We start from the raw sequence: 24859 nt of genomic DNA, 5'->3' as shown, positions 1-24859 counted from the left end.
TCACTCCCTATGCTCCCTCCAGGTCCCAAAGTCTCCTGCCTTTTCCACACAGTGCCTCCTCCCCCTTCGACCCTGAGATGCCTCCTCTGACTATTGGGTGGCAGGGCACAGCACAGTACCCAGCACCAGCATCCCTCCTGTGTAACCAACTCAGCACCAGCAGCCACCCGGTCACCCAGGTCCCGGCGGCACCCACTCTCACACCTGGGAATTGGGGTTAAAGAAGTTGGAATCATATCACGAGGCTGAACAACTCTGTTTAACACAGTCTAGCCTTGGTGACCAAGGCCGGGATTGTGGGGTCAAGGGGGTGGGGGTGGGGGGGAAGCAGCCAAAGAAATGTCATGGAGTCACCATTCTCAAGAGTAATGGTGACACTGCCTGTACTGGGAGCCAGGCGTGCTGCCAGCCTTGTTCACATGCCATCTCTTTTAATGCTCCCAACAACCCTATGTCATTATTATTTATTACTACTATTATTATTATCGATTAACTATCATAAATACTTTTCATTTACAGCAAATGACTATTTCAAAACCATTATGATAATATGTAAGCAAACTGCTTATGCTTAAATGTCACTCTACATTTCAGTACAGTAAAACATTTGCCTCGTTTTTAGCCCAAAACCACTCAGGGAGAAGGGTGGCAGGGCAGAGGGCCCCATTTTCCCCATGAGGAAGTTGAGGCCCAGGCAGAGGGCAAGATCCTGGCCGGGCAGGGGTGGTCACAGGATGAGGGCCCCCTTCTCTGGCTCCCTATCTAGGGGGACCCCCCACCCCGAGCAGCCCCCCAGAGCTCAGGATGACCAGCCACCGCCCTGTCCCCTGCAGACTGAGTGGGTCTGGACCTGCTCGCCTCAGCTCCCCTTGTGACCAGACACTGACCTTGGGCCGCTTCCACCTGACAGTGGGCCCCGGGGTGCCCTTATAGTACAGCGAGTCATCGGTGGCCGGGAAGTTGGGATCCTCGAAGAGCACCTTCCGGCGCAGACAGGCCCGCTTCAGGGCGGAGTAGTTCTGGTCCTCGTAGGCCTTCACACACGAGAACATGGTGGCGGCTGCCCCCGCAGGGGAGAGCTAGGCGGGGACGCAGGTGGCTCCTGGGGCACCTGGGGGGACAGGAAGGTGAGAAGATCATCACTTTCTGCGGCCTACTGAGCCAGGTGACCCATGGGTGCCCCTGCCCGGCAGCCCTGTGAAGTGGCCACCCTCACCCTGCCCCAGGCCAGGAATTGAGGCTCAGAGGCGCAGCTGCTCCATGCACGGCCAGGACGGGAACCAACTGACCTGACTTTGCACCCCGAACTCTCTCATTTCTGATGCTCGAACGCGATGCCAGCCCGCAGGCCAAGAGGCCAAGGACTCAACCACAAGGCGCTCAGGGCTGCCTGGCCGCACCCGCCCACCCCGTCCTTCGTCACCAGCCCTCCCTAGACCCCCTAGCACTGGGTCGGACTTGCAGCCCACTCAGCAGCTCCCTGGCTGGTGCCACGCGCGTCCAAGCTTCCTTCCTCCACACTCTCCCCACTTAATCTGAAAGCACATTTCAGCCCCGTGTGGAGGGCGCCCCCCTTTGGCCATCGTTCACATTCATTCCAAGCCTCACCCCTAAGCACCGCCTGCTTCACTGTGTTTCTGGAATAAACATTTCCTCATGGCTCCTTAATCCTAGTGACCTAACCTTCCCTGAGCCCCCCGCCCCATCCCTCACTCGGTGGCCTCCCCATCTCTCACCGCAACAGACTCTCCCTGATGGCTTCCCAGACTTCACGGAGTTTCACTCCTGAACACTCTCATCTCCCATCCCTGACCCCTCTCTCCCTCCCTTCTGCTCGCCTTCCCTGCCCAGATGACCCCATCTCCCCGATGACCCCATCTCCCCGTATTCAGCCTGGACCTCTTTTCTGGGCCCCTGACCCGCCCACCCCTGTGAGGGTCCCAGTCCCAAAGTGAACTCCTCCTCTCCCTCCACACCTCCCTTGGATTCCTGTCCCAGGAAGCGGGGCTGTAAAGCACCCATCAGATCAGAAGCCCCAGAGAGCGGGGTCCACTTGGTTCGTCCCTCGAGAGCATGCAGCCCGACAGAGCCCAACACAGAAGGAGCAGCCCCTCTGCAGCGCCCCCTTGTGCTTGTAGCCCTGTGCTAACCAAACACAGGGACTCAGGCTGGGCCCGACTGGACCTGGACCGAGAGGGCCAGGAAGGCCTTGGGAGGAGGGGGTGGGTGGGGAGCAGCAGCTGGCAGGGCCTGACACAGGAGTCGCCCTGACTCATGCTCAGATGGCCATGCATCTGGACCCACGGCCGCTGTATCTGAGACCCCAGCTGGGTGCTGGCAGAGTTCCACACCCCCTGGGTCAGCTCACCCTGGGGCCTGCCCACCAGGTCACAGGCCCTGACTTCTCAGCCCCCCTGAGGGACCCGAAGGCAAGGTAGGCCAGCTTCTGGGGCGAACACAAGTCCGAGAGCAAGACTGATGTGGGTGCCAACCCCAAATGTACCTCTCACCTGCTGTGTGGCCCTGAACAAGTGACTCACCCATTTTCTTGAGTCCCCATTTTCTCAGCTCCACAATGGGAATGCTGTTGCTTTAATAACTGGAAGGCGCCGTTATAATGAACCAAAGGTTGAGAAGACTGCTTAGGAGGCCAGAGGGAGCGGAAGGAGAAGAGGAGACAGGCCACCGCTCATTACCAAGAGAGAAGCTCCATCCCTCTGGCGCCTGCCATATGCAAAGCAGCCGGCAAGAAGTTTGTGTGCAGGATTTGCAAAAGGCCCTGGGTAAGTCTTTCATTGTTTCCATTTTTTTGGAAGAGAAAACTGAAGCTCAGTGAAGGGAGGCTTGTCCACGTCCCATGGCAGAGTCTAGGATTGAACACACATCCTTTGGTGCCTCCACCTTGGCCCGGTGACCCTGTGGCTAATGCCACACACCCTGACTGGTCCAGATTCATGGGAAGGAAAAGATGAGGGATTCAACAGGAAGTGAGAAGCAGGGAGGGAAGGAGGTGAGGAGGGTGATGAGTTTGGAATCCACATGGGTAGCAGGAAGAGCAGGGAGGACTCACGGTCCCTGCCTGCCCAGGACACACGGTCATTTCACCTTCTGCCCCACATCCACATTGGGCCTGCTCTGCTGCTGTGTGACCTCAGCCCAACCGCTTAACCTCTCTGGCCATCTCCCTCTGTCAGGAAGGCCCAGAACCCTGCCCCTCTCCCCCATCCTTCCAGTCTTCGGAGGCCTGATCGAAAAAGAAGAGGAGAGCTTGGAAAGCCAGCCCCGGGCTTCTGGCACACAGCCCCCCAGGGAGCTTCATTAGCATCACAGTTTCCGGGAGGGCCTGCTCAGGAAGCAATTAAAGCTGCAGGAATTATATCAAAGAAGCTGAAAGCAGGATCCCAGAAATCAGCTCTAGCAATTCCCTGTCCAGAGCGCAGAGGGCCCAGGGAGGGGCAGCACGCTGGCCAAGGTTGCACACCCAGACCAGGGGAGAAGGAGGGTTCTCGCAGCCCTCCCGGCCACACCCCGTGAACGCTCCAGAGGCTCTGCTCTCAGGCGGACAGAAGGGACGTGGGGACAGAGACAGGAAAGCATGGCTGGACCCAGGGCTGGCTGAAGGTCTGCCCCAGCTTGGCCACCTCTCCAGCTGCACCCCTGCCAGCAAGGCTGCCCCTGGCCTACTGAGGCCAGGCTCTTCCAGCCCGGGCCTTTGCACACACTGCACCTCTGCACTGCCCTCTCACTTCCCAGGGCCCCAGGGTCACCTCCCACTCCACCCACTGGGGTCACAGAGCCAAGAGCCTCTGAGCTTTGCCCTCTCCCAGTAGCTGCAGGCATCACCACTTAAGGCTGTGGCTAAACCAGGAGTCAGGAGCCCAGCCTCCAAACCCGGGGGCTCTTCTCTCTGGGCCTGAGCTTGGAGCACCGTGCTTGGCGCTTCTTGTTTCTGAACGTCTTCAGGGTACACTGCAAGTGAGCGGGTATTAACGGGAAAGTCTGAGCTTCCTAGCCTTTCAGCCCGCCTCCTCCCTGGGCCCCTGCCGAGCTCACCCCACCCCTATCATTCTCCCTGCCAAGGTCTGGTGCTAAGAGCCCCTGGCAGTTCCCTACAGCTGTTTACTCAGGGCCTCCGCACACACTGTTCCTTCCACAAGTGCATGCATTCCCGGAGAACTCCTGGTCACCCTTCGAAGCTCAGCCCAAGGACTCCCTCCCACCTGCCCCTGCCCCCTCCAGTCCTGGAACCCTGTGATGATACCCATTACATCGTGCCCCACCCATGTAGGACCTGGCCAGCCCCCTCTAGCTACTTTCTGTGGCCCCAGGGTCCAACACTGGGGCAGAAGCAAATCTGTGTTGAAAGAGCCAACGCAGGTGAGGTTGGAGTCCCTTTCTGGATGGGAGACAGACTCAAAGAGTGGCAGGGACCACCAAAGGGATCAGCTTTTTTGTGTCAGAGCCCAGAGCCACACCAGCTCTCAGCGTCCCTGAAGGCAGGGCTGCCCATTCCTGCGGGACCAGGCCTCCAGGCCTCCCCACCACCACTCCTGCTGGCTGGGTACCAGTGGGTGCCCATACCCCTGCTGTCCCAGGGGGCATCACAGCTCCTGCCCAGGCTTTCTTCATAGCAGCCAGCCCTTTCTCCAGCTCTTGATGTGTTGGCTTTAGTTCCCAATGTCCTCCTAAGCTGTATGACCCTGGAGAGACCATATCACCTCTCTGGTCTACATGGTCCTTGTCTGGAAAGAAAGAGCTAATATGCCAGGGTCTCTGGGAGGATCAAAGGAGACACTGCCATATGGAACCGCGTTCTGTATACTTGAACAGGGACGCCTGGGTGGCTCAGCGGTTGAGCGCCTGCCTTTGGCTCAGGGCATATCCTGGAGTCCCAAATCGGGCTCCTTGCATGGAGCCTGCTTCTCCCTCTGCCTGTGTCTCTGCCTCTCTGTGTCTCTCATGAATAAATAAATTTAAAAATCCTAAAAAAAAAAAAAAAAAAGTGTATACTTGAATGCACTGTGCTTCTGAGGGAGGTCAGGACTGCTGTCGGGGGTCCACCTGTCATGTTTCCACACCCCTGCCAGGAGGATAACGACAATTCTGGGTTCCTGTCCCCAAGGAACTCCATGATCTGTTGTGGCCAAAAGACACAAGGCAGCATAGAATATGTCATTTCTGAGACTCCGGCAAGAGGGATGCAAGGAGGCCTCCATAAAGGCCTGGTCCCAGAAGCCGGCTGTTCTTGAGAGAAAGGCCATTCCAGACAGAGCTGGGAACAGCTCCAGTAAAGTCTCAGAGGCAGGAAAGTGCAAGGTAATTCAGACCCAGCCTGGCACAGTGGGGCCTGCAGACTGAGCAGGGGATTGCTGACCTGGCTCAGAACAAGGGCCTGAGAGTGCTTACCAGGAAGCTCAGAGCAACCAGTTATCTGGCAGGTGAGTCAGATGAGAGCTTGAGCCCTGACCACACCACTTAACGCTGTGTGTCCTCAAGTGAGCTGTTAACCACTCTGAGTGGCTGTCAGCCACCTGGTTGTAGCTTCTCAGGTGACAGGGAAAGAAAGTGGCATCTGCTCCAGGCCTGCCCTACAAGACTCTCTGTCCTCACCTTGGAAATGCTGTGTACCCACTTCTAGGAGGCCGTGGCCTAGTCTGCTGTTCCTGGGCCTGCGGGAGGTGGTGTGGACCGCCCAGCTGTGCACAGGGTGGGGTAAGGGCTCATCTTGCAGCAGGTCACACTGACCCAACTGCCGGAGGGGGCTGACACCACTGAGCCTTCCCTGGATGCTGCAGCCACCACAGCCAGGGAGGAACAGGAGAGAGACGTTTAGTCCCATTTTATAGATGAGAGCTTCGAGGTACGAGTCCTAATTCTGCAGCCTCTTGGCTGGATCCCAAGCTTCTAGACTCCGTATCACACCGGGGCTTCCCAAAGCAGGGTCCCGGAACAACAGCATGATCCCTTCGGGGGGTACTCCAATGTGTCAGTAAGAAAGCCTCTACCCACCCAGTTCTTTCTCGAGGACTTTCCCAAAGGGGACCTCGGTTCGGTCTAGAGGGTCTTCTATTCCTCACAGCCCCTGCCCACCCACCTGACAAAGGAGAAGGAGGCCTCATGTCCAGCACATCAGCACCTGGCGGAGAATGGACTTTTGGGCTGTTTTTACTTTATTTTTAAGATTCTATCAGCTGCCTTGTGGAGAGTAATGCTGACTTTCTGTTTAATAGATGCACGGTTTCCTTTAAGAAATATTAAGGAAAAAGAAAGTTGATTTAAAGAAAGCGATGATGTTCCCAGTGGTGTAGGCGGGGCCTCTGCCATACACAGAGCCCTGGGGGGGCAGACTGCAGGTGAGGAAGGAGGCGGACAGCCGTCCAGGACCCGGGTGGGTCACACTGGCAGTTAACGAGACCCATCTTAAAGCTCTAATAATTTAAACAGTGTGGTACTAGCACAGGGGAGACAAACAGACCAATGAAACAGAATAGAACAGGAGAGAAAGTCCAGAAAAAAGGCCACCAGGTGGACAACATGATGCCACAGTGCACTGGGGAAAAGACGGTCTTTTCCTTGAATGGTGCTGGGTTGACTGGTTTATCCATACGGAAACATCTGTCTTGACCCCTATACACAAAAACCAATTCGACATAGATTGCAAATCTAACCAAAACGGAAAATGATAAAGTTTTTTTAAAGAAAACATAAGAAAAAGAGCATGTCCAAATGGCCAATGAAGAAGAAAAAAAGACCTTGAATTCACTATTCGTCAAAGAAATGCAAACTAAAACCACAGGAAGAAGGGCACCTGGCTGGCTCAGCAGGTAGAGCACATGACCCTTAATCTCAGGGTCCTGAGTTCACGCCCCACAGGGGCATGGAGCCTACTTAAAAAAATAAAATAATAAAATAAAACCCTGATGAGATACCACTATAGCCCCCACCAGAATGGCTACAGTGAAAACCACCACACACACACACACACACACTCCTACAGCTCCTCTACACCAGGGGTAGAACTATGAATTGGTACAATCACTTTGTGAAAACATTTGACATACCTATTAAATCTGAACAAATGCATCATTCAGCAATTCTACTCCCAAGTATATACTGCATAGAAACACATGCACGTATTCACCAGAAAACACATACAAGAACGTTTATCGCTGTAGTGTTTGTACAGCTGAAAATCAGGAAAAACCCCAATGTCCATCAACAAAAGAGGATAAATACGGTGTTGCGATGGAATAGTATCCAGCAATGAAAATGAGCAAATTATTGATCCATACAACGCCACAGGTGGAGTTCCCAAGCGTAACCATCTGCAAGAGAAGCCATACAGCAATCCCGTTTATATAAAATTGAAAAGCAGGCCTAACCTATCTATGGTAAACAAGAGACAGGGGAAAATAAATAAATAAATAAATAAAAGAGAGTGGTTATGTTTGGGGCAGTGACTGCAAGGGCCCCGAGGGGCCTTCCAGGATCTGCTAATACCACTTCTTGATCTGGGTGGTGGCTGCCAGGGTGCGGTCACTGGGCTGTGTGCCTGTGATTTATGCACTGTTCCACGGGGCAGTTATGCTTTAATAAAATGTTAAACAGAAAAGCCAGTGCAGTGCCCTGGGCAGAAGGGCTGGCTGAAGCTAGTGCCCCCGATCCTGCCAGTCCTGGGCCCCCATCAAGCTGGACAGTACAGCCCTGGAGGGTTCTGCCTGGCACCAGGGTGGGACAACCTAGGGTGGGGAGCAGGGAAGGAGCCCCGGGCTGGGGCCTGGCCTGGCCTCATTACACTCGGGCTGTGTGCCCTTCTGCAAGCCTCTTCCTCTTCCTTTCAGAGCACTGTGGTTTTGACACCAGGAGTGCTCCAACCCAAGAGAGGGTCCCACAAGGGAAGGGTACCCCAACCAGGCACACACCTCCAGGGTTTCCTATCTGAGAAGGGGGTACCAGCTGGGGACCCCAAAAGACAATCTCGACCGCAGGCATGGAGCTCAGGTCGAGGAGCTGGGCTAACCCAGGGTGGCAGGGGGTGGTGGGAAAGAGGTCATAGGTGAGGCTCATCAGAGCCCAGTCCTGGAACACCAGCGAGAGACCGGGGTCCCTTCTGGGTGATGGAGAAGTGAGAAGGGTGCTGAGCAGGTGAACGATGTGAGACCCAGCTGGCTGCCACATGGAGAATGCACTAGTAAAGTATAAGACTGAAGCAGAAGAACCAGAAGGCAGGCCACGGGACTCGAAATGACAGACTCACGTGTAAATGGAAAGCAAGCAGATCCTTGAGCTCCTTGAGAGGGAGACTCAACTCCTCTTGGTGAGCAGCCAGTTGTGGGGGTTAAAGGGAGCCCACAGGAAGGCCTGCTGGGGGTTCCTCCTCTGAGCTGTGATTCCCCACATGCCACAGTGGGTGTCCATGATGCAGCACAGGCCCAGCAGAGGAGCTCCATCCGGTGCCAGCTGATGTCAGCCAGTGATGCCCCACACCCATGGCCCAGCAACCGAAGCCCCCCCATCTCCCATCTTCGACCTCCTGCTACAGCCCACTCCAAGCCACAGGGCCCCCTCCCCTTTGCCAGCCACAAAGTCAGGGATGGGCCGATCAGCTGCATCTCATAATTCAGGGGACACAGACAATGCCAACATGCAGATCTTCGCTAACACCCATTCTGGGCTGGCCCTGAGCTGACAAGGAGGGTCAGATCCTCACGGCTGTCGCAAGGAAGGCACAGACAGACAGACATGACACAAACGATGAATGAAGCCAGGCACTCAGCAGTCAGTGCTCCCCGGAGGAAGGCACATTGCAGGCTGGCTTATAGCAACAGGAAGAACGGTGGTGTCTCTTCAAGATGGAACCAGAGCAAGGCTTGAAGGCTAGGCCAGACCCGCAGGTGGTGCAGGGGGAGAGCAGCCAGGACGCACTCCAGATGGAGGGAAGGCAGGAGAGCACCGAGGAACAGCTGGAAGGCCCGGGTGTGGAGCCGGGGGCGGGGAAAGCTGGCAGGACCAGCTCTGCCAGGCTGGGATGCCAGGCTGCCAGGCTGGGGCTCCTACTGAGGGCAGAGGGTAGCCCAGGTGGGGCGGAGGGGTGAGACCTAGGGGCAGATGCTGAGAAAAGGGTCTGTGGCCGAGGACCAGGCCAGGCCAGATGCCGGGGAGGGGCTGAACGGGAGAGCCCCAGGCTTTGGCGACCACCTGATTGCCTGCATGGTTTTGTTTTTAAAGATTTTATGTATTTATTAATGAAAGACACAGAGAGAGAGACAGAGACACAGGCAGAGGGAGAAGCAGGCTCCCTGCAGGGAGCCGATGTAGGACTCGATCCCGGGACCTGGGATCGCGACCTGAGCCAAAGGCAGACACTCAACCACTGAACCACCCAGGCGTCCCTGCATGGTTTTGGATTTGTCGATGTATGCGTCCCCTCATCCCACAGCCCGCCCCACTGTCCTCTAGCTCCAAGCTCCCGTATCACCAGCAAGCTCAAGGAGTCTATCTCTGTGCTCCAGGGGCTGTATTTTGGCCTCCTGCGTGTACTAGGTGCTGAGGAAAGTGTGGTGGGGCGGGAAGGGAGTGCGTGGGGAGGGGAGCTGGGCCACCGCTTCACGCTCGCTCGGGTTCACGCTCGGGTTCACACTCCCGCTCCAGCAGCAGGGCCGGGGGCCGGGCGCAGTGAGTCACTCCAGCAACGCCAGGCGGCCTGGCACCAGGGCTGGGCAATCCTGTCTTTCTTCTCCACTCCCCTCCCCCGACTGTGTCCGTGTCCGATCCAGTCCCCACCCAGCTGCAGTGATCTCTCGAACACATAAACCCAACCACGTCACCCAATGCTCGCAAACTGGGGGGTCTGGAGGGCAGGGCCGGGCACACTTGGGGCACAGGGTCTCTCTGTCTCTCTGGGCCCGGGGTGCTGACGAACCCCCAGCAGTGCCTTTGAGGGAAAAGCTAGCTTTGAGGCTGGCTCTCTGTGTGGTCCTGGCTGAGTCCCCAGGCCCCTGCCCACAGCTGGTCCTCACTGGGCCGTGGGTCCCTCCACAGGGAATCTCAGTAAGCAGGAAGACCTGAAAGGGGAACCCTCCACAAGGGGGGTTCCTGGGACCCCGCAGCCTGGGACCTGCTAGGCTGACGGCAGGAACAAGAAGAAGCCACACTCCTGGAGGCAGCAGCCCCTGGGCAGGGGATGGGCTCCAGGCACGCAAGCAGCTAGTCCCCCTGGTCTGCGCACTGAAAGTCCTGCATCCTGAGAGACCAGGGCAGCTGTCACCCTACCTTGGAGCTCCCAATCCCGAACCACAACCTGTGGAGAATGTGCTGGAAAGAGGGGCAGGTGCAGCTGAGCACCACCCACAGGGGCTGCTTCCTGTCCTACCTGGGTAGGTGGGGGTAACACTCGGAGCTGCAGCTCAAAGGCACTGCCCACTCCCCACAAGGGAAACCACCTGACAAAACGAGATTGATCAGGTAATTGAAGCCCCCTTGACTCCCCTGTGCCATGTGACCCTGCCCTCTCTGGCCTGTAGGTTGAATGGCGGGGGAAGGGGACACCCCTTGCCTTTTTCAATCTGTTGGGTTTGTCACTGGGACAGCACCTTTTCCTGCTTCCTGAACAGGCTGGCTATGCTTCTAGCACCACATGCCCCTCAAGGCCCAAGCTGGAAACCTGCTGAAATGATACCCATTTCTCAGACAGGGAAGCGGACATTCAATCCTAGCTCAAGCTCCTGCTCAGCCTCACAAATGAGCTGTGCTATTTTCACTGCAGATGACGTCAAGGGGCTCAGAGAGGAAAGGGTTGCATTCCAGACCGAGCCGGGGGCCTGTGTCATGTCAGAGTCCCGCTCCGCCAGGCCCTCCATCCCTCCCTCAAACAAAGACAGTGACCTGCTCATCAGCCCTTGGGAGTTCGGCTCAGTGGGTGTTTCCCTTCCAACCTGCCCCCAAACCTGCCCTGTGCCTGGTCAAGGGGCAGATGCGTCAGGCAGAGCTCCACGCAGGAGGTCAGCCTGGTGGATGAGACACAGTGCCCCCAGTACCAAGCCAAGAGATCTGCTCCAAAAGGGCACTGATTCCTTCAGACAGAGCATGAAAGGCTCATGGAGGAGGAGGCATCAAAGTAGGATCTCAAAGTGGGGGGCTGGGATTTCAAGAGGTATAAATGGAAGGTTAGGAGGAAGATGGGACACCCTAGGAAAAAGAAAACACTTAGGTAAGGCTGGAGGATGGGGTGCAGGGGAGAGGAAGAGGGAAGAAGGGACCAGCATAGAAACATTGCCAGACTGGGTTATGATAGTCCTGAAAGCCAGGCGGAGTCCTGGGGAGAGTGCCGGGGTCTGAGGCGGGCTCCTGCATGGCTCACGGCAAGGCGGAGTGGAGGCCAGGGCGCAGGCACACAGGCCAGAGCGCAGAAACAGCCACCGAGAGAGAAGCAGGGCCTGTATGGCATGGCCTTGGCTGTAGGGAGGATACAGTGACCCACACTAAGGCAGGGTCCGCAGCACGCAGGCCAGAGGCTCTCTGACTGGGGGTGTCCTGGGGGCAGTAGGAGGCCCACATCACCTCCTCAGACGGCAACTGCCTCTCCAGGCAGAGGGAGTAAGCAGCACCTGCAGCATCGGTGCACTGCTTGCACCAGGTCATGTTCCCACCCATGGCAGTCTCCAGTACCCTGAGGACGAAGTAGAGCCTCAGCACATCCCGTCCAGGTCCTCATCCTCATCCTCATATGGGGAGACAGTTGACCTCCTTGTGCCTCACAGTTCTCGTCTGTAAAACCAAGGTCTTCTGCTCTATTGGCCGAGCTCCCCTCACACCTCTGCTCGAGGCAGGACTTAGCCTCACTGGCCTTACCCTGCTCATCTGCAACATGGGGCTCCCACCAGGACCCAGCCCTCATAGGATGATGGTGGGGATCAAGTGACCATGCACAGCACTGGGTTTGTTGAATGAATGTCTGCAATGAGCTGTGCACCTCTCTGAAAGGCCTAACCTACTGTTGGGTGCAGGATGGGATCTGGTCACTGGGGCAACCTGTGGGGGCATGCCAGCACATTCCAAATATCCTTGAGCTCTGGCTACTATGGTCTCAGGCTGGGCTCTAGGGCCAGAAGTGCCACAACCCTAGGCTCTGCACACAAAAGCTCCTAGGCTGGGGGGAGACAGATGCTGAGTGTGGCCACATGGTGGAAGCCAATGGCCAATGGGCACCTGGGAAGGAGATCTCTCAGAATGGCCTGCAGTGACACCGCAATTGGTCCCTATGGCAGGCTGAATAAATGCCCCCTGCCAAATGTCAATGTCCTAATCCCTGGAACCTGAGAATGTTACCTTTTACAGCAAGAGACTTCACTTATGTATTTAAGGGTCTCAAGTTGTGGAGATTATCCTGGATCATCCAGGCGGGCCCTAAATGTGATCACAGGTGTCCTTATAGAAGGGAGGCAGAGGGCACCTGTGTGGTTCAGTCAGTTGAGTGTCTGCCTTCAGCTCAGGTCATGATCTCAAGGAGCCTGCTTCTCCCTCTCTCGCCATGTCTTAGATAAATAGATAATATCTTAAATAAATAAAAGGGAGGCAGAGGGAGATATGAGCCCAGAAGAGGACAATGCAACAGGGCAACGGAAGGAGAGAGATTGGGGTCCTGAGGTCACAAGAATGCCAGCAGCCATCAGAAACTGGAAGAGACGAGGACCAGCCTCTCCTGGAGCCTCCAAAAGGAACCACCCTGCGAATACCATCTTAGTCCCATTGAGACTCAGTTCAGACTTTTGACCTCCAAACTGTCAGAGAATAAGATGGTGGTGTTTTCAGCCATTAAGTTTGCATTCGTTGTTACTGCAGCAAGAGAAAACGAACGCTAACCCTGGAGAAGCTCATGGGCAGGCATGTGTGTGGCCTTGCACCTCTCTCCAGTTCAAGGGAGTGAATGAGTGAGCAAGCAAGTGAGGAAGAAGTTATGACACCCTGAATCACTTCAATGTAAAACAAAGTCACCCCAAATTTCGGTGTCTTAGTTCCTGCTACTGGTCACAAGCCACTCAGGACCGACCTCACCCCAACTGGCCTAAGTCACCCAGCAGCAGGCGGCACTGGGGCAGGGGCTGGCTGGGCAGCGGCAGGCAGATCAGGTCAGCGGGTTCTCTGCATTTGGTCCCCCAGGACGCAAGGCCCTGTGGCCACCCCCTGAACCGCCCCCCCCCCCCCCCAGGGAAGGTTAGCTGAGTACCAATGGATGGGCTTTGTCTGCTCTGGTTGCAAGACCACAGACCCCACTGAGGCAGAAAACCACAGGCCACCACAGCCTCAACCACCGGCGCCCTTACACCCCAGAGCCCCGAGAAAGTTGGGGTCCCTAGCAAACATCTCTGAACAAGCAGAATGGGGAGCAGTAGCTCAGACAGCTGCGGCAAGCAAAGGCTCACATTCCGTTAGCTTCCTGTGTTGGAGCATGAGGGCTGCCTTCCTACAACAGCCTGGATTAAAATCTCAAAGGGACTGAACCCATTTTGCCTTTAGTGAGCAGGGAAAAGTAGGCCCTGAGGCCAAGGAAGTCGGTAGCCTGGCCCAGCCAAATGCCATCCCAGGGTCTCATCCTCACCCCAGGGAGGAGAAGCTACAAAACTAGGGTGGGGGGCGGTCCTTAAAGGTGAGGCCTGGGGGACTGCTGCCAGCCAAGAACTGTTTGTTCTGAGCAGCAAGGGCAAGGCAGGAAGGGGCAGAAGAGGTCTCTAGGCGGGGCTTGAGGGCTGGAAGAAAGGACCCTAAGGGCACTCAGAGCACTTGAGGAGGACCGCCTGGGTTGCTCAGTGGTTGAGCATCTGCCTTTGGCTCAGGTCATGATCCCGGGGTCCTGGAATCGAGTCCCACATCGGGCTCCCTACATGGAGCCTGCTTCTCCCTCTGCCTATGTCTCTGTCTCTGTCTCTGTGTATGTGTGTGTGTGTGTGTGTGTGTCTCATGAGTAAATAAATAAAATCTTTAAAATAAAATAATATAATAAAAAATAATAAAAAAATAAATCTACATATAACTTTTGACTCCCCGCAAAACCTTACTAAGAGCCCACTGTTAACCGGAAGCCTTACCAATAACATAAGCGGTTGATTAACACATATTTTGTTCGCTGTATGCATTATATACTGCAATCTTACAATAAACTCAGCTAGAAAAAAGATAGTGTTATTAAGAAAACCATAAGGAAGAGAAAATACATTTACGGTATAATCCTGTAAAAAAAATCCACGTACAAGTGGACCCGGCAGTTCGAACCCATGTTGTTCAAGGATCAGCTGTACTATTAATTATAATGGCTATCAAACACCTGCACTTACTATAGCCCTTTCGGTGACACGGTCTACCTTAAACGTGGTCGGCCCCCATGTCCCTGTCATTAGGCAGGATCTATCCTTGGGCACAGTCAAGGGCAGAGCCAGTCTCAGAGAAGAAGCCTGGATACAAGGACAGGCCCTGCAGGTAAGGAGAAGTGGCAGAGAGAGGCTTTCCTGTGCCCTCGGAGGGCTTCAAGGGCGCCTGCTTGCTGTTTGGGGACCAGGGCTTCAGGGCTGTCCCGAGAGACTGCGGTGAGGGCAGAAGCAGCCAGAAGGCCTGGAAGCAGAGTCCTGGATGTTGCCCCACAGTCCTCCCACAGCCAACTGTCCATCTCATTGCCTTCCCCCAGTGGTGGCCCCATCTCAGAAAGGGCTCCTCGACCTACTCTCCCTCTGTACGGGGTCCCTCTGAAAGGGGTCTCTGTGCAACCCTTTTGCCATGCACACCACCCCTGCTCTGGAATCTCTATCAGGTGCTCCTCCCTGTACCAAACCTAGGCCTTGGGAGGGGGGGTTGGGCGGAGGAGAGGCAGGGGAAAGGGGAGAGCGCCTCTCCCGGCTGCGGCCTCCTCCTCACTGGCCTCCACAGTAACCCAGTGAACACAGAGCCAAAGTTGGATGACACTTGTCAGATGCACATCTGACCATCTGATGTCCCCCCTCCCCACAGGGCTATCATTCCACTTCGCACCTCCATGCCTTTTCCCTAGACCTGACCTGCTCTGCCCCTTCTCCTCTGCCTGGCGAACTTTTCACCCTCTGAGACCCAGCACTGGTGTATCTGCAGGGAAATCTCCCCCAGCGCCCAGGCAGGTCTCTGCCCTGGGCTCCAGCACTAGGCGCATGCGCAGGGGCTTATCTGTGGCCCCAACTGCCTCCTCACCAGTCAGAAGGGAAGTTCCCGGGGCAATGACCCCACCTCATTGTCCTGGCACCCAGCTCTGGCCTGGCCTGAAGCAGTCGCAGCTGGGTCCACCCCACCCTGCCCAGTCCCCTCAGCCAAGAAAAGCAGTCAGGCCTCCCCACCCCTACCCCAGGGCTCTGGGGACCGGAGCAGGGACCAGTCCCAAAGATGCTGAAAGGTCTTAATCCTTGCAAGAGAACACAGTGGTTTCCCCAGGAGGCCTCACACTCAGGGTTGGCTGAGCCCTACCCACAAACCCCTCTCTTCCAGGAAGTCCACCCAGATTTTTCCCTCCCTAGAATATTAGGAATAGCTGACCTCCACACTTTGCTCTCCAACGCTGCTACAGGAAGAAGATTCTGACTTGAGAGCCAAACCCAGGTTCAAATTCTAGCTCAGCAGCCCTGAGAGAGGAGGGAGCTCACTTAGCCCTCTGCCCCACCCTCTTCACCCCAGGGAGGGCTGGGAGGGGCTCAATCCCACTACATGAAATGAAACCTGGGCAGACTTGGCACCTCTTCATGATCTTCTGTTCTACTTCACCTCTGGACCCCAGGCAGGTGTCCCCGGGTCCCCAGCTCTGAGGGCTGGAGGCAGAGAAGCCCAAGATCCATTCTCTCCCAGATCTCCCCGGCCCCCTCTGACACACCCAAGCTCAGCAGCCCAGAAAAAAGGCCCCTATCCAACCTGGGAGGAGGGTGGGTGAGGGAATCGGCCTTGGCCTCGGCCCTGCCGCTTCCCCAAGCTTCCGCGGCGGGGGAGGCGGGGGGCACATCCAGGTGGGGAGGTGGAACTGAGCGGATGGCCGAGGGCTGAGCAGAGAACAGGAAAGGGGAACGGAGGTAGAGAAGGGACAGTCGGGTCCCGGGGGTAAACCTCAGCGCGTCGGGACTAAGAATCGGGCTCCGGAGCGCCCACCCAAGGGGAGGTGGAAGACGCCCCGGGCCGCGGGGGGGTTGGGGGGGACCGTCGGAGCCTCGCCCCGCCCCGCCTCGGGCCTCCAGGCCGGCGCTCACCTCCTTCCTCCCCCGCCTGGGGGTGCGCCCCCGCGCACCGACTGGTCTCCGCGGGCACGCACCGGCCCGCACACACGCCCGCACACACGCCCGGACACACGCGGACGCGCGCTCGCACTCGCCTCCCTCCGCGCAGCGCCTCCTACCTGCCGGCTCGGACGCAGGGCACCGCGCGCGCACCGCACCCCGAGCTGCCGGCCTCCGGCTCGGGCCGGGATCGGCTGCGGCTGGCCCGGGGCGGGGGGCTCGCGCTCGCACTCCGGGGCCGCGGCCGCCCCGCCCCGCCCCGCGGCCTCCGCCCACTCGGGGGCAGAGGCGTGGTCTGCAGCGGGGCGGGCGGCCGGCATCGCTGCGCAGGCGGACTGGCGCGGGGCCGCGGGCGAGCCCGCAGGGAGGGAGCCGCCGAGCTCCCGCCGGGTGGCCCGGGCCTGGGGCCAGCGCGGCCCGCCCCCCCGGGCTCCATCGGGCCCCGCCCTCCCTCCCTCCCAGTCTCGGCCGTGCGCCCTGGGGCATCTCGGGGAGCCCTCCGCGCCCCGCCAGGCCCGAGCCAGGTCTGCCCGAGGTCGTGTGTCAGCCCCGGGAGGCGCGCAGGCCGCCGAGCCGTGCCCGTGCATCCTGCGGGGCGAGCCGTGCCAGGCCGAAGCGGGGCCGGGGAGAGGACTTGAGGCGAGCGCCTGTGCCTTCCCCTCCGCCGAGGTTCAGGACGAGGGTGGGGAACCGAGAGCCCCGGGAGGCTCGCGCAGAGGCCCTGACAGCTGGCCCCGGGCTCGGACTGAGCCTCCGCGCGTGTAACGGGGCTGCCGCAGCAGGGGCATGTTTCTGGAGCAAGGCTGAGAAGGTGTGAGTGACCCACCCGGCACAGTAGGGGCTCCGGGGAGACCCGCCTCCCCGGTCTGGGCATCCCAGGCCTGTGCCAGCCCACTGTGCAGATGGAGAAACTCGGCCCACTCACCGGGTTCTCAGTCTCGGTTAATCACCTCATTAACCTCTCGGGCACCCCGACTCGGGGCCACCACCACCTCGCAGTCTCGGTCCCAGGCTCCCCAGGCGTTACACCCTGGAGGCAAGCTCCAGCGCCACCTCCCCACCCCCGTCCGTCCCCCACCCCCCGGTCCCGACCCAGCCTAGGAAGACTTTCAAATGTGCATCCGTGACCGGCCTCCCACAGAACAATGTTCCCAAACTGCCCCTGTGCCTGACTCCTTCACCCGTGCCCCAGTACCCCACGGCTCGGCCCGTGCCCTGGCTGCAGCCTGCCGGGACCCCGTGCTCCTCGCGAGGCCCCCCCCCGCCCCCAAACCTCGCTGGAGCTGCTCTGCGGCCGTCTGAAGGCTCTTCCTTCCCTCTCGGGGAGGCAAGTGCTGCTACTCGGGCCTCCAGTGCCGGCGCCTCCATCACCAGGCCCCACCCCCACCGCAGCGCTGGACGCCACACCCCCCTCCCGAGCGTTCCCACCCTGTTGTTTGTGCTTCTTTCCTGGCTCTGCTGTACTCTCTCCCGGCCTCTTAGAGCTAGCGGTGGAGCCTCGGCCTCCCCGTGAGGTTGAGGTTCAGGTGCGGGGATGACGGTCATACTTGGTGAAGCGGGGTGCTCAGTCTGCGGGTTCTGGCTGAGTGATCCAGGCCAGTCCTCTATCCCTTTTCCTGTCTGTACACTGGGCTTTGGGCAGAAATGTGTGAGGACTGGATAAAGGCCAGTCGTTAGGCGGAAGCCGGCCCCATCATATAGGGTGTGGGGTCATGTCTGTTGCCTCAGCCTGCAAAAACAGTGGATGTTGGGTCCCCCTTTTGTTTTCAGAGTGTGGGGACCACAAGAAGAGTGTCAGGTGGTGATTCCAAGCATGAACTCTGGACTCACTGCCTGGGCTGTCACATCAGCGGTGTGACCCTGGGCAAGCCACCTAACCTCTCTGCTTCAGTCATCTCCCTATAAAATCAGTGGAGTAGCCTTCATATCACAGAGTTGTGGGAATTTCATGGGCCATCCCTGTAAAGCCCCTGGAGTGGCTCCCTGGCTCAGAGTAAGTGCTCAGCACAGTTTAGGTGATGTTACGCTCATCCAGACCAAATTTTTGTGAAGACGCTGGGTCCTGAGAAGCAGAGACATGGCTAGTTAGAAGCCCAGGCATTCCAGAAGGTCAGAATTGCAAGGGCCCACTCCGAGCCCATCCCTGGCAGTTTCTGCCTTCTCTGACCGATGAGGAAAGAGGCCTAGAGAGAGACAGTGGCCGGTCCAGGGCACCCATCCTGGTTGGGGGTGAGGGGGAGCACAGCCCTGCTCTTGTTGAGGGGGCAGTCGTGCATGGTCTGCAGACAAGCCAGGAAGAACCCGGTCTCCCAGCAAGCTTGAGGAAGGGGTGCGGCTCCAATGATGCTCTGGTGGTACTCAGTCTTCATAAACTGAGTCATCGAATGGTGCCATCACTGGGCCTGCCTCCTCTGCAGGAGCCCTCATTAGGCCCATTTTGCAGATGACAGAAATGAGCCTCAGGGAGATGCCCCAGCCACACAGGTAGGAAATGGCAGAACTAGGATCCACACCTACCCTGTCTGACTCCACTCTTGTGCTCTTCTCCTCCACCTCCTCCTCTTCTCTCCTCCAGGGAAAAGCCACCTCTGTAGACCTGTTGACTGGCTAACTAATCTCTGCTTGCATCCCGCTATAACTGGGACCTCATTCCCTCCATGGGGCAGCTCTTTCGACTCCTCTTGGAAGAGTCCTTTGTCACCCAAAGCTGACCCACTTCCCTCTCCATAGTTCTGCAGGCTCCATACCAGAGGCTAGACACAGAATCTACTCTGTCCCAGTCCAGAACATCCTTATCTGGACTGTGTGTTACCTTATCTCTGTGTTACAAGGTTTCCCAGGTGAAACTCTTACAACAGTAATAATTTATTTCAAATCTCAGCAGATCTAATTGGCTAGCTATTGTTTGAGAAACCTAAAGGAAGCCCCTCGGCTTGAGGAGTGGGTGTGGGAGGGGGCGGATATTCAAATAACCCTGTCAGCCAATTCCCCTACTCCAATCTAGCCAGGGGGCTGTAGGATGGATTATGGGCCAAGGATTGTAGGGAGAGAGATGAGTCAGACATTCAGAACTTTCAGGTTGGGAGTGGTTGCTAACAGCAGTCTCCTGAGAGTGCAGGAAACGAGAGGGTCACAGTGGACTTCAGCAGACACAGAGGACAAGATTACCTTTCAGTTGCTGGGAATTCCAGGCCTCTCTGACACATTGCCTATACTTTGTTAGCATCCTGGATATTATTAAGAACCAGCCAGAACCAAGTGACATTTATTTCAGGAATACAAGGTTGGTTTAACATTAGAGAATCCATTAATAGCATTGGTTTGCTAGGGCTGCCATAACAAAGTACCCCAAACTGGGCAGCTTAAACAACGGAAATCTATTGTCTCACAGTTCCAGAGCCTAGAAATCCAAGGTTAGGTGTCATTGGGTTGAGTCCTTCTGTGAGGCAGAATCTGTTCTGTGCCTCCTTCCTTGCTTCTGGTGGTTGGCGGGCAATCTTTGGCATTTCTTGGCTAGTAGACACAACACCTTGATCTGTATTTTTATGTTCACATGTGTTCTCTCTTTGTGTGTAACCATCTCTGTGTTAAAAATTCCCCTTTTGGTAAAGACACCAGTCTTTTTGGATTAGTGACCTTAATGACCTCATTTCTTGATCACCTCTTTCAAAACCTTATTTCCAGGTAAGGTTACATTCTGAGGTACTGGGGGATTAGACTTCAACATATTTGGGGGATATAAGTGAACCCATGATAAGCATGTGCCATATTAATGAATCTAAGAGGAAAACCGTATAATATTCTCTATGGATGCCAAGAAAATCTTTAAGAAGATTCAAACCCCCTTCATGGGGATCCCTGGGTGGCGCAGCGGTTTGGCGCCTGCCTTTGGCCCAGGGCACGATCCTGGAGACCCGGGATCGAATCCCACATCGGGCTCCCGGTGCATGGAGCCTGCTTCTCCCTCTGCCTGTGTCTCTGCCTCTCTCTCTCCCTCTCTCTCTCTCTCTGTGTGATTATCATAAATAAATAAAATTTTAAAAAAAGTTAAAAAAAAAAAAACCCTTCATGATAAAAATACCCAGTGAAATAGGAAGTGAGGGATACTTTTTCAAATAATAAAATGTAGTCGTAGAGCCAGCATCTTATTTAATCAAGAAACACTGGAAATATTTCCATGAAGATCAGGAACCAGGCAAGAGTGGCCACTTGCTCCACCACTATCCCACACAGGTATTAGCTAGTGCTATTTAGGCAAGAGAAATCAATTGGAGGTCTGACAATAAGAAGAAATAAAACTATCTCTATTTGCAGATGACATAATGTTACACCTGAAAAACCAGAGAATCAATGATAAAACTAATTTAAATAGTAAAAGAGTTCAGTAAAGTAGCAAGATTAAAATATAAAATTTGATAGCCCTTATATATACAAATAATAAACTGAAGACATAAGGGTAGAGAAAACCCTATTTATGATATATCACAACAGAAAAGATTATTTGCTTAGGATCAAATTTAATTAGAAATGTATAAAACCTACGTAAGGAAAAATGGAAACATTCTTGAAAGACACTAAGGAAGAATGATTGAAAAGACATACCCTGCTCTTAGATAGGATGAGTCAACAGTATAAAGATGTTAGTTCTCCCTATGTGAATTGGCAACTTCGATGCAAATTAAAAATATGCCCATTAAAAATAATGGCAAGCTGTTTAATGAAGATAGATGAGTTGATGCCGAAGAGCATATGAAAAACAAACATGCAAGTAAGAAACTACTGGAAAAGAAAAACTGTGAGGGTTTACTAGACATTAAAAATGTCAGGGCACCTGACTGGCTCATTTGGTCAAGCATGGGACTCTTGATCTTGGGATTTTGAGTTCAAGCCCCACACTGGACATAGAGCTTTTTAACAAAAATGTTTACCAGACATTAAAACAATAAAAGCTTCTGTAATTAAAAATGGGTGGTACTGGTGGGTGAATAGACAAATTGCAAGAGACTAAAAAATTTAGAAAAAGACCCCAATACATCATTACCCCAGTGATTTGAGATGCATCTTTGTTACATACTAAAGATGGACCTTGTCATAAATGGCCCTGGGTAACCATTAGGAAAAGGAAACAAATAGATCAATATGTTACAGTCAACAAAAGAATAAACTACATGGTTTAGGGTTCTAAGTTTAAAACTGAAACCATACAAGGACCAGAAGGAAACATGAGCCACTTCCTCTTTAAGTGTCATCTTGGGAAAGGCTTTCTAATGATGATTCAAAGCCCAAAGGCCATAAAAGAAAAGACTGATACATTTGACTACATGAAAATAAAAAAAACTTTCCAAATCACCATAAACTAAGTCCATAGACAAGTGACAAACTGGAAGAAAATATTCCAATATTATACAACAGACAAGGGACAGATCTCCCCAATACATAAGGAACTCTTAAAAGTTGAGGGACAAAACCCAAAAATCCAATAGCAAAATGAGGGGAAAGGCATGACAGACAATTCACCAAAAAAGATATTAAAAATAGCCAATAAGAGCACCCGGGTGGCTCAGTCGGTTAAGCATCTGCCTTTGCTCAGGTCAGGATCCCAGGAGTCCCAGGACTGAGCCCCAAGCTGGGCTTCTTGCTCAGGGGATTCTGCTTCTCCCTCTCCCTCTACCCCTACCCCTCCATCTCCTGCTCATGGGTTCTCTCTCTCTCTCTTGAATAAATAAATAAAATCTTGGGGGAAAAAATGGCCCTCAAACATGTAGAAAAAAATACTCGGGACTCCTGGGTGGCTCAGTGGTTAAGCACCTGCCTTCGGCTCAGGGTGTGATCCCGGGGTCCTGGAATCGAGTCCTGCATGGGGCTCCCTGTGAGGAGCCTGCTTCTCCCTCTGCCTGTGTCTCTGCCTCTCTTTGTGTCTCTCATGAATAAATAAATAAAATCTTTAAAAAAAATACTCAAGGACACTCAGAATTAGAGAAAGGCAAATTGAAACAACTCTGAGAAAGATACCACTCCTCACCTGTCAGACTGACAAAAAATGAAAAACACTGCACACATCATGTTGGCAAGGTTGTGGGGAAACAGGCATTCAAATACATTTGTGTCCATCACTGGTGGGAAGCAAATCGATGCAACCCTCTGGAAAGAACTTTGGCAATACCTAACAAAATTAAATATGCACTTACACTTTCACCCAGCCACTCCACTTCCATAAATCTACCTTGAAGACAGGCCTCCAGCCATGTGAAAACCCATATGCAAAATATTTTTCATTGAAGCTGTTACTTTTAGTTGCAAAATCTTGGAAACAATCTACTACACATGGAAGACTCCTGAATAAACTATAGCCAAGCCATACAAAGAAGTAGTTTGCAGTTATAAAAAAATTTTTTATTAAAGTTTGATTTCCCAACATATAATATAACACCCAGAGTTCATCCATCAAGTGCCCTCCTCAGTGCCTGTCTCCGTTACCCCATCCCCCCACCCACCTTCCCTTCCACTACCATTAAAAAAATTTTTTTTAAGATTTTATTTATTTATTCATGAGAGACACAGAAAGAGAGGCAGAGACACAGGCAGAGGGAGAAGCAGGCTCCATGCAGGGACCCCGATGCGGGACTTGATCCCAGGACTCCTGGATCACGCCCTGAGCAGAAGGCAGACACTCAACCACTGAGCCATCAAGCAGTCCCTGCTGTTGTAAAACTTAAAATAAAATAAAATAAAATAAAATAAAATAAAATAAAATAAAATAAAATAAAATGATCTCTGAAATGATATGACATGTTAAGTGAAAAAAAAAGCAAAGGCCAAAAGAGTGTCTGTATAGTATGCTGCTCTTCATGTCAGAAAGAAAAGAATATAAGAACACACACAGGGGATCTGCTCATTTGGACAAAGGAAATACAGGAAGGACAGATGAGTCTGTGGAGACTGGTTCCTGAGGGGCAGGTGGGAAGGAGTGGAGCACAGGGATGGGAACAGGAGAGCAGGGACTTCGAGACAGTGCTTTGTTTCCAAATGTATCTTCGTAAATGTGTATCATTGAGATATAATTTACATACCACAAAATTCACCTTTTGGAAGGGTAAAATTTATTAGATTTTAGTCTATTTGCAAAATGGTGCAGCCATCACCATGATCTAATCCCGGACTATTTTCATCATCCCGTTAGTGATCACTCCCCATGCCTCCCCCTAACTCCTGGTGGCCACCAAACCACTTTCCATCTCATGGATTTGTTCTTCTGGACATTTCATAAATACAACCATAGGCTAGGTGGCTTTGGTGGCTGGTTGCTTTCACCAGCAGGGTGTATTCATGGCTCATGCATGTTGTAGCATGGATCAGTGTACTCATTCCACTGTATGGCTGGACAGCATTCCACTGTGTGTATATAGGGCCTTTTGCTTATCTATTCATCTGTTGATGGGTCTTTGACATTTTTCTACTTTGGGGCTATTGTGGATAATGCTGCTATGGACATTCACCTACGAGGATTTGTACGAACCCATGTTTTCCATTCTTTGGGATATATACCTAGGGATAGAATTATTGGGTAATAAAGTAACTCCAGGTGTATTTTTTTTTTTTTTTTGAGGAACTGACAGACTTTTCCCCAAAAAGTCCAGAGTATCTTCATAAGAACCTTGATCCTCCTCACCAAGCCATGAAGCTGAAGTTCCTGGGTGAGACCCGAACCAGCCTTCCTCCCTTCCATGCCTTCTGCTAGACTCCAAACCTCCAAGCCCTGCCCATTCCGCCTGCCAGGACCTCTGGACTCTCACTACTCCTTTCTTCCTCTCAGGTCAGGTACTTTCTTGCTCCCCTGCTCCCCATCTCCTCACTCTCCCCAGGCTCCACTCCTGCCCCTCAGATCCCTTCATTTGCAGCTGAATGAACTGTCTGAAATACAAATCCAGGGGCACCTGGGTGGCTCCTTGGTTGAGCATCTGTCTTTGGCTCAGGGTGTGATCCAGGAGTCCCAGGACTGAGTCCCATTGGGCTCCCCATGGCGAGCCTGCTTCTCCCTCTGCCTGTGTCTCTGCCTCTCTCTGTGTGTCTCTCATGAATAAATGAATAAAATCTTTAATAAAAAAACTCAAATCAAAATTCCTACTCTATTGCTTCAAACTCTTGAAAGCAGGAGTAAAGAATAAAGGATGACATTGAGCTACTGTCATTTCTGGGTTCTTGGGAGCATCAGAATCAACCTTGTGGAAAGACTGCTATTCTACTGGGAAAACTATGTTAATGAGCCTGTTCATTACTCAAAGGTCAGGCTGAGTCTGGACAGGAGGGAAGAAGAGGGTCACCAACACTACAGAGGAATTTTGTGAATGATCGTCCCAGGGTGGAGAGGGGACATCTCTAAGAATGGTTGTGATGCTGAGAGTTTGGCAGTTTCCCCTGGCAGCCTCCAGGGGCTCGGGGGCACCCAGGTGGGTTTCTGGAATTGAATGGGTGGGAGGCCTGGAAAGGGAACAGGGAAGGGGAACTGTGAGGCAGCTGAGGTAGGCCTGACCGTGGAGCTCCACCCTCCCCTCCTGCTCAGAGGGCTGTTGCCCCTGCCCCACACC

The 24859-nt window shown here is 54.1% G+C and overlaps 1 protein-coding gene across 3 annotated transcripts in view; it reads right to left on the bottom strand.

The window, feature by feature from the left end:
- The window catches only part of CAPN5 (calpain 5), a 52719-nt gene extending 35070 nt beyond the window's left edge, over positions 1-17649 (bottom strand). Inside the window, exons 1-2 of one of the 3 annotated variants that reach the window (XM_041730212.1) lie at positions 17548-17649; positions 888-1111 (exon numbers count right to left, since the gene is read on the bottom strand). In XM_041730212.1, coding sequence (XP_041586146.1) covers positions 888-1052 — 165 coding nt within the window. In that variant the 5' untranslated portion in view covers positions 1053-1111; positions 17548-17649. The other 2 variants (XM_041730210.1, XM_041730211.1) reach the window with 2 other exon arrangements.
- Between the last annotated feature and the right edge of the window lie 7210 nt (positions 17650-24859).

This window comes from Vulpes lagopus, chromosome 15 (genome assembly GCF_018345385.1).
Source record: "Vulpes lagopus strain Blue_001 chromosome 15, ASM1834538v1, whole genome shotgun sequence".
NCBI lineage: Eukaryota > Metazoa > Chordata > Mammalia > Carnivora > Canidae > Vulpes > Vulpes lagopus.
The sequence above is the reverse complement of the archived record's forward strand: the minus strand, read 5'-3'. Positions and strand labels throughout refer to the sequence as shown.